Below are 12157 nucleotides of genomic sequence, written 5' to 3'. Positions count from 1 at the left end.
AGTATTTTGAAACAATTCTCCTATATTTTCATCAGAAATATGAAGTGTATCTTTATCAAACTTTATAAGAATATACGTTTCTAAAAGAGATATTTGTTTCCTGGAATTCTTTCCATTTGTAGCTAAAAAAATCTACCACCGGTGGAGTTTGCAGAGTTATCCAACATATACTTCTATAGAAATCCTTCGATCATTTCCGAAACCCCCGGAAAAATCTGATAAGGGGAATCCTGGATGTAACCCTCCACGAATCAAGTAGCCATGTTGGCATGTTTCTCTTAGGAGTTTATCTGACGGGTTCTAACAGATATTTCTATAAGAAAGCCCTGTGGATTGTTACTGGAAATTCATTTGAAATTTTTGAAAAAAAATATGAACAAAAGTTCTGGTGAGACACTTTTAAATTCACTTGCAGAGATTCAAAAATGTTCAGTCAGCTCTCAATTAGTCCACTTCAGTGTGAAGTGCTTATAAAAACCAAATTTTACCTTCATCCTTCTCCCAAAAACTATATACAATGTCAGGTTAAAATCCTCAAAATTCTAAAACAATTCTAGACCAACATGTGAAAACGGCGGATATCCAAAATGTTAGAATCGAGAAAAACGCTTGCAAAGTTTCACAATCTAAAACTAATTCCTATTTAACACTTTGTGCGTGTGCACTCAATCTTTTTCGTTGTTTTAGAAGAAAACAGTATCCTCTTGGTGATTTTATGTCAAAAAGTACTAACAAGCGTTTTTCCTTGAAGAAAATAAATGAAATGAAAATTACGCCCAAATAAAAACTCATTGGTCATTACGCCCGACTTGCTACGCCGCTTGGTCGCCAGCATTGGAATTACGCCTGGTCAATATTACCTAGAATCGATCGCTTTTGTTGTTACGCCCGAAGAAATTTTGTATCGAAATTAGGGGAATGCAATAGATTTTGAACCTAATCCACTGCAATAAATTAATTTTGAAGCTTTCTTAACTAAAAGTAACTAATTGAAGTTTATCTGACTTTGGACAATAGAGGAGGAAGGAAATTTTCTCTTGACGTTGTCTACGATGGGTGGTAAAAAAACAATGAGTAAAATCCAATGGAAATCAGATTTCGATTGAAATCTATATTCTAGCTCTTATCTATGAACAACAACTCTTTACAGTTTATCTAGTATCGTACAGCAAAGGAGGGAGTTGTCCCTGCCATTGTCCATAATGCGCGTTGAAAAAAAAAATATAGCTACAGTACCGATGGGGAAGCGCAAGCAGCATATTATGTTCCCAACAAGCCCGTGCACAACGGATGGGTTTTGGGGGTTAAACTCCTCCTATTGCCGATACTCTATACACAAGGCCTCCTTCACCCTTTGCTAAAATTGGGTAAAACCCCTCCCTTGTCGCCTTTTCTGTGCACGGGCCTGGTTCCCAATATCACCTTTTGCTGAATCTACCTGCTGTGCCCTATGCCGGTCAATAGATTTGAGACCATTCGCTAACATTTTTATCACTGAAGCTTTACCAGCTGCATATCATCCAAATCTGGGTCCTTTGGAGAAAATATATCCTGAATAGACATTGACGCCATATAATCGCCACTTATTGCAGTCAGTCAGCGACTTTATTGAATTTTACGATGAAAAACGCACGATTTGATCTTGGGCGTAAGAACCATCCGTGCGCAACAAGAGCAATAAGTGCGCGGCGGATTTCCACTCAGACATTTTGATGGGCGCCGAAGCACGACGTAATGACGAAGGCTTTTCAATAACGGTGTAAGTAGTTTGGGGCGACTTTAATCAAAAGTGGGAGTAAAAGTTTTGTGTAAATTTGATAAAAATGAATGGCGAGATGCTGTTCTCGACTGTTTATTCAACAGTGTTAACAATTTTGTGCATTTTTGTGCTTTTTTTAAAGGCGCAAGATCATTGGCGGAACAACCAAATAAAGTGATCAAAATCAGATGTGGAAATCCGCCTTTATTTAAATTATTGTTTTCCAGTAGTGGAAACTCATTTTTGAGCTAACGTCAGGAAAAATCATATGTTTATGAATTGTTTCATCAAATTATGCTGAAAAGTGATTTGTTTACATTTTGGCTCTTCCGCCCTTTTCAAATATTGGTCTAGAATTGTAAGCCTGGTTAAACTTTGTTTTTGCTATTTACATTTGTCTTAAGATTGATTTTCAGAAGAACAGAAACAATTCAACATGTTTGCCAAGAAAACGACATTTTAACCGATTGTTGAAATCCGGGACATTTCCGGGACACTTTGCAGTGCGGGACGACTAGCTTGAATCCGGGACTGTCCCGCACAATCCGGGACGTCTGGTCACTTTAGCTTAGACGACTTCAGCTGTGGAAAAGTAAACAAACGATCGCAAAGTGAAAATTCGCGACTACGAAGGTAAAAGAGATTCCAACTCTTTGTCGCTCTAATGAAAAACCTCGTAAGGAACTGTCAGAATGTGCGTGAAAAAAAAAGCAAAAAATATTTCCCTCTCGTTTTTTCTCACGTAAACCTTCACGCACATTCGACAACTTCGTAGTCGCGAATGGGAAAAAAAGTTTGTTCCGTTTTTTCCTGCAAAAACACATCGGACCTGAAAAATACTTCTTTCTACGATGGCAGGAAAAGGTAACTCCTTTATTATTAATTTAGGTATGGTTCTGAAACAAACAAAAACGGTTTTCAGAGCGATCAATGTTCAACGGGCGTGGGAGGAATTTTGTCGTCGGGACAACACCGACACCGCGAGTTCGTCAACATCAACCTTGTTCGTCTGTTCCGACCATTTCCAACCTGAGGATTTCCGAAATATTTCCTGTAAATCAAAAGGGTGAGTAACAATATATTCCCGGTGAAAATATCATTTTAAAGGCAAAATTTATATTGCACTCATCATTTCTTATGACAAGGAAAGTGCCTACTAGGAGCCAACACAGTGAACACCCAATTTTTGAACCATTGCAAAATGTTTACACAATGTAGTGGAATGCCGTTCGTGCTATTTTATTGCTTCAACTCTGAAATTAACAGAATTATCGAGAAAAGGTGGTTAAAGCTAATTAGGGTATTTACACCAATAGTAGTCATATCTTAGTTAAGCTCGTGGATCTTACACTTGTTTCTTTGGACTCATAAACGGCCTTTTACGCGCGTCGTAAAGTGGTATTTCCAGGCACATCAACCGATCGTAAGCTTACTGGATCCATTTTAAGCCATTTTTAAAAAACGACAACAGTGATATTTATGTACTCCACGTATTTGTACATCTCTACTGTCAAAATTTCATTCATGATACCGGTTCGTAAAATAGACTATAAGTTGCGCAGCTGGCGAAAGGTGAAAAAATCTACAGTAGACGTTCGATAACTCCAACATGTTTACGTTTCAGTTAGCCAACAAAATTCGATAATAGACCATTCCCGTGAAATTTTTTTATGCGTTCAACGGCTTTCCGCCAATTTATAGAGCAAAGTTTCCCAAGGAACCCATATGTTTTGACGCCTCTAACTATTGAAAAATAGTGAAAAACCTGCGAAGTAGCACTTTAGCTCTACTGTCTCCTATTATTTATTTCACCCCAATTTCCGTTGCACCCCAATTTCCTCTATGCCTCGACCACAGCGATGTGGTGAGTTTCTAATCAGCAAACTGTCAAACGTTTGTTTTGTTTTGAATCAGTTTCGCATCACGCTTAGATCAGTTTACCTTTTTTCCAAAAAGTGCACAACCGCAAATATGCGTAAATGATACTCAAATATAGGTTAACAAAACTCAAATATGGGTAATGTGGACACACATATGAGTAATTGTAACCCAAATATGGGTTAATATTACCTATAAATGAGGTTGTGCACTTTTCCAAAATATGAGTTTTATTTACCCATATTTGCGTAAAGTTTACGCAAATTTGAATAAAATTTACCCATATTTTAGAAAAATAGGTAAACTGATCTTAGCGATGCATCGAAAAAAAAAAATCGACGGGGGAATTGCAACGTTTAATCGTGTTCGGTTGGGTTTCCGTTGGCCTAGTTTTTCGGATCTGAGAGCAGCACATCGAGAACCTGAATATTTATGCCGTTTTTCTTTTTTAACCTGGGTTGGAACTGGATTGGCGGAAAATGTGTAAACAAACAACGTCAAACAAACTTTAGTACAAGCGAAACCGAAGTCGGGTTGGGGTTGAAACTGTGATCTGATCCAGTTCCAACCCAGGTTGGAACTGGATAATAAAGAAAAACGGCATTAGGTAGATGTCGAAATTGCATTCAACGTTCGTCGCCAATCAGCAATCCAACCATGCAAGCGGAGTAATCAAGATGAGCGTTGCCACCGCTCAAAGAACCCGGTACCTATGGGATGGTGGAGCGGCTAATAAAAGCGATCGGTATGCTGGTGTAACCAGGAAGCAGGTTCATCTGACGCAACCGAAGGCGGAACAGTTCTATCACAATCTCATTTATGAGTTTGTGGTTCTAAATATCGAGGCCACGGGGGTATTTTTTCCCCAATCGGAAGCTGATTTCGCTGAGTGGCCCGCTTAAGGTGTTGGTGCTGTCGTGTCGAGATAACACGATAAATAGATGACGAAAGTTGATGGGACCGACCGGAGAGGACCGACAAAAGTGTTTAAACCAGTGTACTCCAACCCTGAATGCATAAGGAGTTTATATGAACTGACAGACACCAGGAATGCCAGTCATTGGTCTGATTCGGTAGGATCCTTCTTGACCGAGGTGGCGCTGTTCTTACGCAATCGTTTTGCTCTGATTTGATAATCGGTCAAATGTGTGTATACAAATCGGTTCCGAAGATTCGCTGATCCGCTTTTTTTTGAACCAACAAACCGGAGCATGTTGCGAAGCCAAGCCGGTCTCGCCGTTGACCTTTTATCCGATTCCGGCGTGTAATCCAAGAGTTCAGTGTGTGTGAAAAAGTATTTACTGCAAGCAGCAGCAAAGGCCAGCATTTTTGCCTCGATTCGCGCTGGTTCAAGAAACCAACGGAAGCAATCGTGGAGTAGTCCAGTCGTTAGCCCGGAAGAGTAATCCGCATGACGAAAAACAGCACCGTCGACATGAGAAGATAGTGATCAAACAGTGACAATTGGAACAGTTGACGTGCAACTGCACGACACCAACCAGCGGTCTATATGCCCTAACAGCTAAGGGAATCCAACATGTGCACACGAGCTGCGATAGTTCGAATCGAACCCGAGAACAGTCTAGATGGCCAAACGAACTGCCACACAGTGCAATGCTAAAATCTGACAAGACGACCATATCAGCCTGAACAGCAGCAGCGTCACCCTATCGAATCACGGTTTGGATTGGAGCGGTTACTCTCAAAGATGTAACGCTGTCGACATCAAGGAGCTGATGAAGAAAGTAAGTTAAGAATAATCAGCTAAAGTTAAATACTTTTCTTTCCATTTTTTATTCTTAGAAAATAAATTAATATCATCCGATACATCTGGCTAGTTACACGCGTCCTATTTGCTACACGATCGACTAGCTACAAGCAATTCTGTTGCTGTCATTCCGACGCCCACTCGCAGACGATCCCGACGGTTTTTTAATTTGCTATAATATGGAGGACTAGCAAACCGAATAGTCGCCGCGGCGGCAGTAATGAAAACGCCTCCAGTTTCAGCCAACAACAAAACGGTACCAACGCCCGCCGGTAAGTTACTCTCATCAGTTCAGGTGACCGCTCGGATTCGTGTTCTGCGCGCAATTACCTACTTATTCGGGTTTATCCGGTAGCAAAACCCTTACTGTAACCTGAGAACTGTAATCAACATATATATGTACATCATGTCCCTCACCATTTCTGCTTCAATCTTTCAGAAATTGTATGGAACATCAGCACTACCGGAATCGACATGTAGTGCTCAGCACCATCCTAGAACCAGGAAATCATGAGTACAAACGGACGAACTGACAGCAGGTTTTTGGGCTTGCAACGGCATGGTGACTGAAGAATCGCGCATTGGCTACGACGACCTAGACAGTCACGGCGACTACAACATTGAACGAAGTGTAATCTCATAGCACCATGCGTCGGAGTGGCCTAGATCAAGTACCTGGAAGGTATCATCGGTTTCGGGTCGTCATCGGGGAACCGAAACCGCTGGATCAACCGCGGCATCTAACACGTCGGTATCTAAGTGCCGATTCTCATAGAACTTCCATTGACGCCGAAGGCTATACCAAAACGAATGCGACATTGCATCAGTAATTGATCACCGGACCCCAGAATACCAGATGTCATCAAGGATGTCAACTGTCACCCTGATTCTACGAATCGACCTCGGTACTTGACCTCATGGTACCGGTTATGAGTCGTCGAAATCCCCCCGGTCGCAACGTGGCGCTGACGAGGGATCACAAGTACACCCGGTTAACCGGAAGCCACTCAAAAAATACTCGATCGACTTGGCCACATGCCAGTATGGAGACACCAACTCTGGGCGAACTTCCGATGGTGTAGGCGACAAGGCCAAAATTGCTATAACTATGTCAATGCCTTTGTTTTATTACAATCGACTGTTGCACGACCTCGTTTGTCGTTACCGTCACTGTTTCTCCTTCTACCTATTAGGTATAATAAATATGGTATGTGGGGGCAAGATGGGTCAGTACCGTTTTCAACCGTACTATTTATTTTTTGAATCTTTCTATAATTTTCCCAGATGAACGACGTGGATACACAAAAAAGTGATATATTGTTTTTAAAATTCTTTACGTTCCTTACGCAGAAAAAAAATAAAATATTTTTTCGTTATACTCCTTATGCTATACATTCCTTATAACTACGTGTAATGTGTAGACGGGGCAAGATGGGTCACCCTAATTTTTCGGTATGTTTGCATAGTTTTTAAAAATGTTTTTCATAGAAAGGCTATTATGTGACCTACATTATCGAAGCGACTAGAGCGCTGAAAAATTGTGAACATATTTTTAATATTTTTCTACAAAAAATATAAGTTTTCAAAGTTTTTTATGGCTACCTGAATAAAAATATTCTATTTCTGAGAATAATCTACCGATATGTTTCAACACTTCTTTCATGTAATCTGTACGTATGTGAAGCTTAGATGTATAGAGAAAAAATAGAAGATCTAGTATTTTTTGTTGGAGAAAAATCGAATTTCTGATAGCTGACCCATTTTGCCCCCGTAGAAATGAGGTGGGGCAAGATGGGTCATGTTTTGACAATTGTTTGTCAAGAAGCAGGTTTCAAACTGTATGACCATTCTATTATATTTATATTCAGAATGTTATAGGGATCCATTTCTTAGGTGACCCATCCTGCCCCCACTTACCATACTAGCTCGTAAATATCATTAATAAATTCATACCGTTCTTCCACTGCAGGTCATATTAGACAAACCTTGACCCCATCTCGCACTGGCAGTTCAACGAGCTAAATTCGAATTGATGGCTAAGGGGCTGTCCATTTATTACGTTAAGGAAATTGGACGATTTTTCGACACCCCCACCCCCCTTGTAAGATTTTGTGTATGAGAGCCCAAACATTTTTGTATGGCTCGTAAGATTTTCCAAACCCCCCTCCCCCCATAAACCCAAACGTAATTGATGGACAAGGACAGCCCCTAACGTACTCGGAGATCACCGAGATACTTGGCCATCTACCTTTTTGCACATGCGATTTTAATGTACTATTTCCAGGTGCAGTACAGATTCGACTCCAACGGAATAGTAACCCGTCCGGATGTTTTCTTCAATATGTATCCATGGAGGAGCATCAATAAAATTCTCCCGTCACACTTTGATGTGTGTTCATGAAATCACTTCCGCCATATCCTCCGCAGTTCGACCTAGGTCGTCGCCGACAGTGGCAGCAGTTCTGGCTCCGGAAAAAAGCCTTGATTACCATCGTAGGTGTAGTAGCGGTCTTCAGTTCACCAATTTAGACTGTTTGTCGGCAAATTCTAGCTCGATGGCCCGTCAGGACCATACGAAGAGTCACGTAGATTATTTTATACCTTGCGAAAGTCCAGTTCGATTCTTCTGTGATTGGTTTTCCTTAATTTCCAGTTTTCTCTTTTGAATCCATATCACCATCTGCTGTTCGATCCCGATCGTGTTAGAACCTATTAAAATCAACTTCCCCGTCCGATACAGCCGGTAAATTTGGCGCATTCCAGCGGCAATGAAGGCACAATCTAATCCAGTCGGCGCTCGGGTGGTCGCGTTGAGGATTCCGTAGTACACGCTTGCCGCAGATTCATTTGGAACCAGTTGGGTTAGTATTTTCGATATTTACTGCTGCATTTTAAGAGCACCGCCACGGGCGTCCCTATCTGGGGCCCTATCCCTATTTCCGGGCCCTAAATAGGGACCCACGTTCACACCGGTAGTATCTAAACGGGAAAGCAAAATAAGGACGCAGCATAGAATTAGCGGTGAGTCCCCACATTTGGGGCCCCACTCATTTCTTGCACTGGGTTGCTAATTCGATTGTTTGCGTGACGTCACTTTATTTACATTTTGCGTTTCTTTATTTACATTTTGCATTTTGAAGTGAGCGACCGTCTGTAAAATGAACAGCAGTGGAATCAAAGCGAGAGGCAAGAATTGGACATCCGGCGAAGATGAGGCACTTTGTCTTGCATGGCTGGATGTTTCCCAGGACCCTATCGTATCGACAAACCAAAAAGCTGAAACGCTTTATGGCAGGATCCACCAAAAGTTTGGAGAAATTTGCCGAGAGAAAACCCTAGCTGTTGATCCGGAACTACGGGGCGTCAAAGGAATAAAATCCAGATGGTCATGCATCAACAAAAGTGTGAGCAAGTTTGCTGGCTGCCTGGCCCAGATTAAATGCCGACAACAAAGTGGTGCTGCACCCGAGGACGAACTGCAACAAGCGCTGATGCTGTACAACACAAAGGAGAATGCACCATTCAGCCTGATGCATTGCTTCAAAATTTTGGAAAAAGCTCCAAAGTGGAGCCAGCATCTCACAATAAAACAGGTAGGTTTTTCATAGCTTTAGTGTGTATTTGCGAAAAACTAACATTTTCATCCACACAGAACTCAACACCTACAACAAAACGTAAACGGTCAACAACTTCTCAGGAACCGGAAGAGGAGGCTGTTGAATTGCCTGGTTGTGAAGATGGAAACTCTTCCGCAGCTGGAAGCTCTCGTCCAATGGGACAGAAAGCAAGCAAAACTGCAGAAGGCTCAAGGAAAAGTTTGGCTGCTGCTAGTATTGCTATGGCAGATAATGGGAGAGTCCTGGCCAATTTAACTAAACAAAAGCTCGAGGACAGCATCCAGAGGACTGCAGCATATAAGCAAATGGTTAATCATGCTATAATGTCTGTAGACGTGGAGAAAATGAGTGGCGTTGCGCGAGAATATTATCTGCTTGAGCAGACCCGTATTCTTAACGAAACCAGAAAAGCGGCTGGAAATATCGTGGAGCAGACATACGAAGAGATTCTTTCTGAAGTGCCCATCAATGAAGACTGCATCGAAGTCAGCAGCAAGGTTACTTTTTCGGAGGAGCTAACCGAACCGGAGGATGAAGTTGATGATGATTTGATTTCGCAGACCGACTCGGAATAACAATTATCTCATTATTTCGTTGCGAAAGTTATCACGTATCGTTCTAAGTTTTATTTCATTTTGGTGTTGTATTGCTATTTGGTTATTGATCATATGCTACAGTAATAAATAAACAATTTCATTAACTAAATAAAAATTCAAATCAATCCAGGAAAAAAGCAATTAATAATTCAATTAATACATTTGAATAGGGCCAATCTGGTTTTCGCAAGCAAACATGTTTCTGCTTCTGTATGGCTACAATCTGTTAGTGTTGTGGATGTGCGTGGGTGGATACTGATGGGCCCCAAAGAGACAGAAACGTATTTGTTTACAAAAAGCAGATCTTCCTTTTTTAAATGCTTTAGCTGAATTGTATCGAGAGGGCAGTTTATAAAGGAAAATGGGGCCGTGTAATATGTTCCTTCAAAATATTAGTGATAAGCTTAGATATTTCTTTTTGACTTAAACTTTTGAAATAAAACAGTTGCTTTATTTGACTGATTTCTATTCAAGTGTATTTGTATAAGATAACCACAGAATCAAAACCTTTACTTAAACTTCTTCCCCCTTAACTGCCCATAAATGCTCGATTAGGTCATTCCTCAATTGGTAATGCTGGTTTGTATCATGAACGGTTTTGTATCGTGATAAAAACGACTCAAATTTCTCCTTATTATCTGCGTCTATTCGATGGATGTCAGCTGTTATTTCGTTGTTATTAGCTTCATGGTTCGCTTCCAAGAGTAGTGGATCATCCGTCTCATTCTCAATGATCATATTATGGAGAATTACACATGTTTTGATGATTGATTCCAGAGCGTCTTTATTCCAGAGCCTAGCCGGAGTTTTGATGATAGCGAATCTTGCCATCAAGACACCAAAGGCCCGCTCAACGTCCTTTCTGGCCGATTCCTGCATTTGTGCGAAGTTCTAGAGTATGAGAAGAATAGAAGGTACATTTATTTTAAGTGTGTGAAATGCAGATGAGAATCGCTTATTTACCTTCTTTTTTAACCCAATTGGAGAAGAAATCGTCTGTACTAAGGTTGCCAGCGGTGGGTAAATACCATCTGCAAGATAGTATCCAGTGCTGTATTGTCGTCCATTAACTGTATAGTTGGAAACGGGAGCTCTGCCATTGTATATCTCTGAGAACAACGGCGAGCGGTCAAGAACATTTACATCATTATTCGAGCCTGGCATTCCAAAAAAGGCATGCCAAATCCAAAGATCATAACTTGCAACTGCTTCAAGTACGATGGTTGGTTTTTTCTCCTTCCCCCGAAACTGGCCTGCCCATCCTGTAGGGCAATTCTTCCAGATCCAGTGGCAGCAGTCCAACGATCCCAGCATTCCAGGAAAACCACGGTTATTTCCGACATGCAACAATCGCTGCACATCAGAAGACGTCGGATATCGTAAATATTTGGAACCATAAATACGAATAATGGTTTCACAAAATTCGGAAAGACATTTCAGCGCTGTTGTCTCCGCTAATCTGAGGTATTCATCGACAGCATCCGCAGGCACACCATATGCAAGCTGACGTATTGCGGCTGTGCATTTCTGGAGGCTGGTTAACCCTAGTTTACCGGTCGCATCTGGCTTTTGCACGAAATACACGTTTGCAGATTCTATGTCTGCTACAATCTTTGTGAATAAGTTTCGGGACATTCGAAACCGCCGCCGAAACTGCGAATCGGTGTAAGTTGGACTTTCAGAGAAATAATCCTGAAACAATCGCTGAGCTCCTTCATGGGCGCCTCTGTTTATATTTGGTTTTTTGCCGGGTCGAGATCCTCCAGCGTGATTTGTTTCGTACTCTGTCGCAGCTTTTAACAATAGTTCTTGAGAGTAATTAAAGTACTGATGCACTACTTCAAAATCTTCATCATCACTCAAAACCACAGCATCTATTGCCTCTTGGAAATTACTTTCAATTATTGTTTTTGATGCGTTCATTGTTATACGCTTGCACTACCTCCGATAAAAAGTATAGAGTCACTTTTAGCAACGCACGGTGGAAAATCGATATGTTTTTGAAGTCCCTAAACCCAAAATAGAAACCACTGGTGGGAAGGTGGGGTGCTAACCTAAAATAGCACCCGAAAATGAGAGGTATAATAGGGATAGCGATGAGGACTCCCGTGGCGGTGCTCTAAGGAATTTCTGATGGCTAATGGCTGTTTGACAATTCTGAAAGTAAACATGAGCAGGGCTCCCAGATGCAGCTAATTTTCTGAGGTGAAAAAAGTAGATCACCATGTCAGGGTTGCCAAAATCAGCCAAAAATTACTTCGCATGGTGATTTTTATTTCAAAATGTGGTGAATATCTCAGTTTTTGAAAATTTGTATGAAAATCAGGAGAGCATATAAAAAAAATCTAAAAACGGTAATAATCAGCAAAAACGATTGTCTTTCGAAGAAAAATATAAAAAAGAGGGGTAAGGTCAGACGGGAATGGTCTATTGCAACGTCAGATAGGAGTCAACAACCCATCAATTGACGTTAAATGAACTAAAAATTTATTCGATTGTTCATTTGGGCTAACATGGCGAACCGTTTTGATGGATAACG

The 12157-nt window shown here is 41.1% G+C and overlaps 2 protein-coding genes across 2 annotated transcripts; one reads left to right on the top strand and one right to left on the bottom strand.

The window, feature by feature from the left end:
* The first annotated feature begins 8563 nt into the window (after positions 1–8563).
* Positions 8564–9597, top strand: LOC134285082 (uncharacterized). Its single transcript, XM_062845122.1, has 2 exons — positions 8564–8998; positions 9058–9597. The coding sequence occupies exons 1-2, from the start codon at positions 8564–8566 to the stop codon at positions 9595–9597; spliced, it is 975 nt and encodes a 324-aa protein (XP_062701106.1).
* A 522-nt stretch (positions 9598–10119) lies between these two features.
* On the bottom strand, positions 10120–11745 carry LOC134285081 (uncharacterized). The gene is made up of 2 exons (XM_062845121.1): positions 10582–11745; positions 10120–10509 (listed from the first exon to the last, which is right to left on the bottom strand). The coding sequence occupies exons 1-2, from the start codon at positions 11539–11541 to the stop codon at positions 10132–10134; spliced, it is 1338 nt and encodes a 445-aa protein (XP_062701105.1). The 5' UTR covers positions 11542–11745; the 3' UTR covers positions 10120–10131.
* Between the last annotated feature and the right edge of the window lie 412 nt (positions 11746–12157).

Source organism: Aedes albopictus, chromosome 1, assembly GCF_035046485.1.
Source record: "Aedes albopictus strain Foshan chromosome 1, AalbF5, whole genome shotgun sequence".
Classification (NCBI taxonomy): Eukaryota; Metazoa; Arthropoda; class Insecta; order Diptera; family Culicidae; genus Aedes; species Aedes albopictus.
The sequence above is the reverse complement of the archived record's forward strand: the minus strand, read 5'-3'. Positions and strand labels throughout refer to the sequence as shown.

What these genes read in the sequence shown, in the direction of transcription:
- LOC134285082 (XM_062845122.1), top strand. Translation starts at nt 8,564, where the DNA reads ATGAACAGCAGTGGAATCAAAGCGAGAGGCAAGAATTGGACATCCGGC. An exon ending in AGCATCTCACAATAAAACAG is followed by an intron (nt 8,999 to 9,057) that starts GTAGGTTTTTCA and finishes TCATCCACACAG; the next exon opens with AACTCAACACCTACAACAAA.
- LOC134285081 (XM_062845121.1), bottom strand. Translation starts at nt 11,541, where the DNA reads ATGAACGCATCAAAAACAATAATTGAAAGTAATTTCCAAGAGGCAATA. An exon ending in CAATTGGGTTAAAAAAGAAG is followed by an intron (nt 10,510 to 10,581) that starts GTAAATAAGCGA and finishes CTCATACTCTAG; the next exon opens with AACTTCGCACAAATGCAGGA.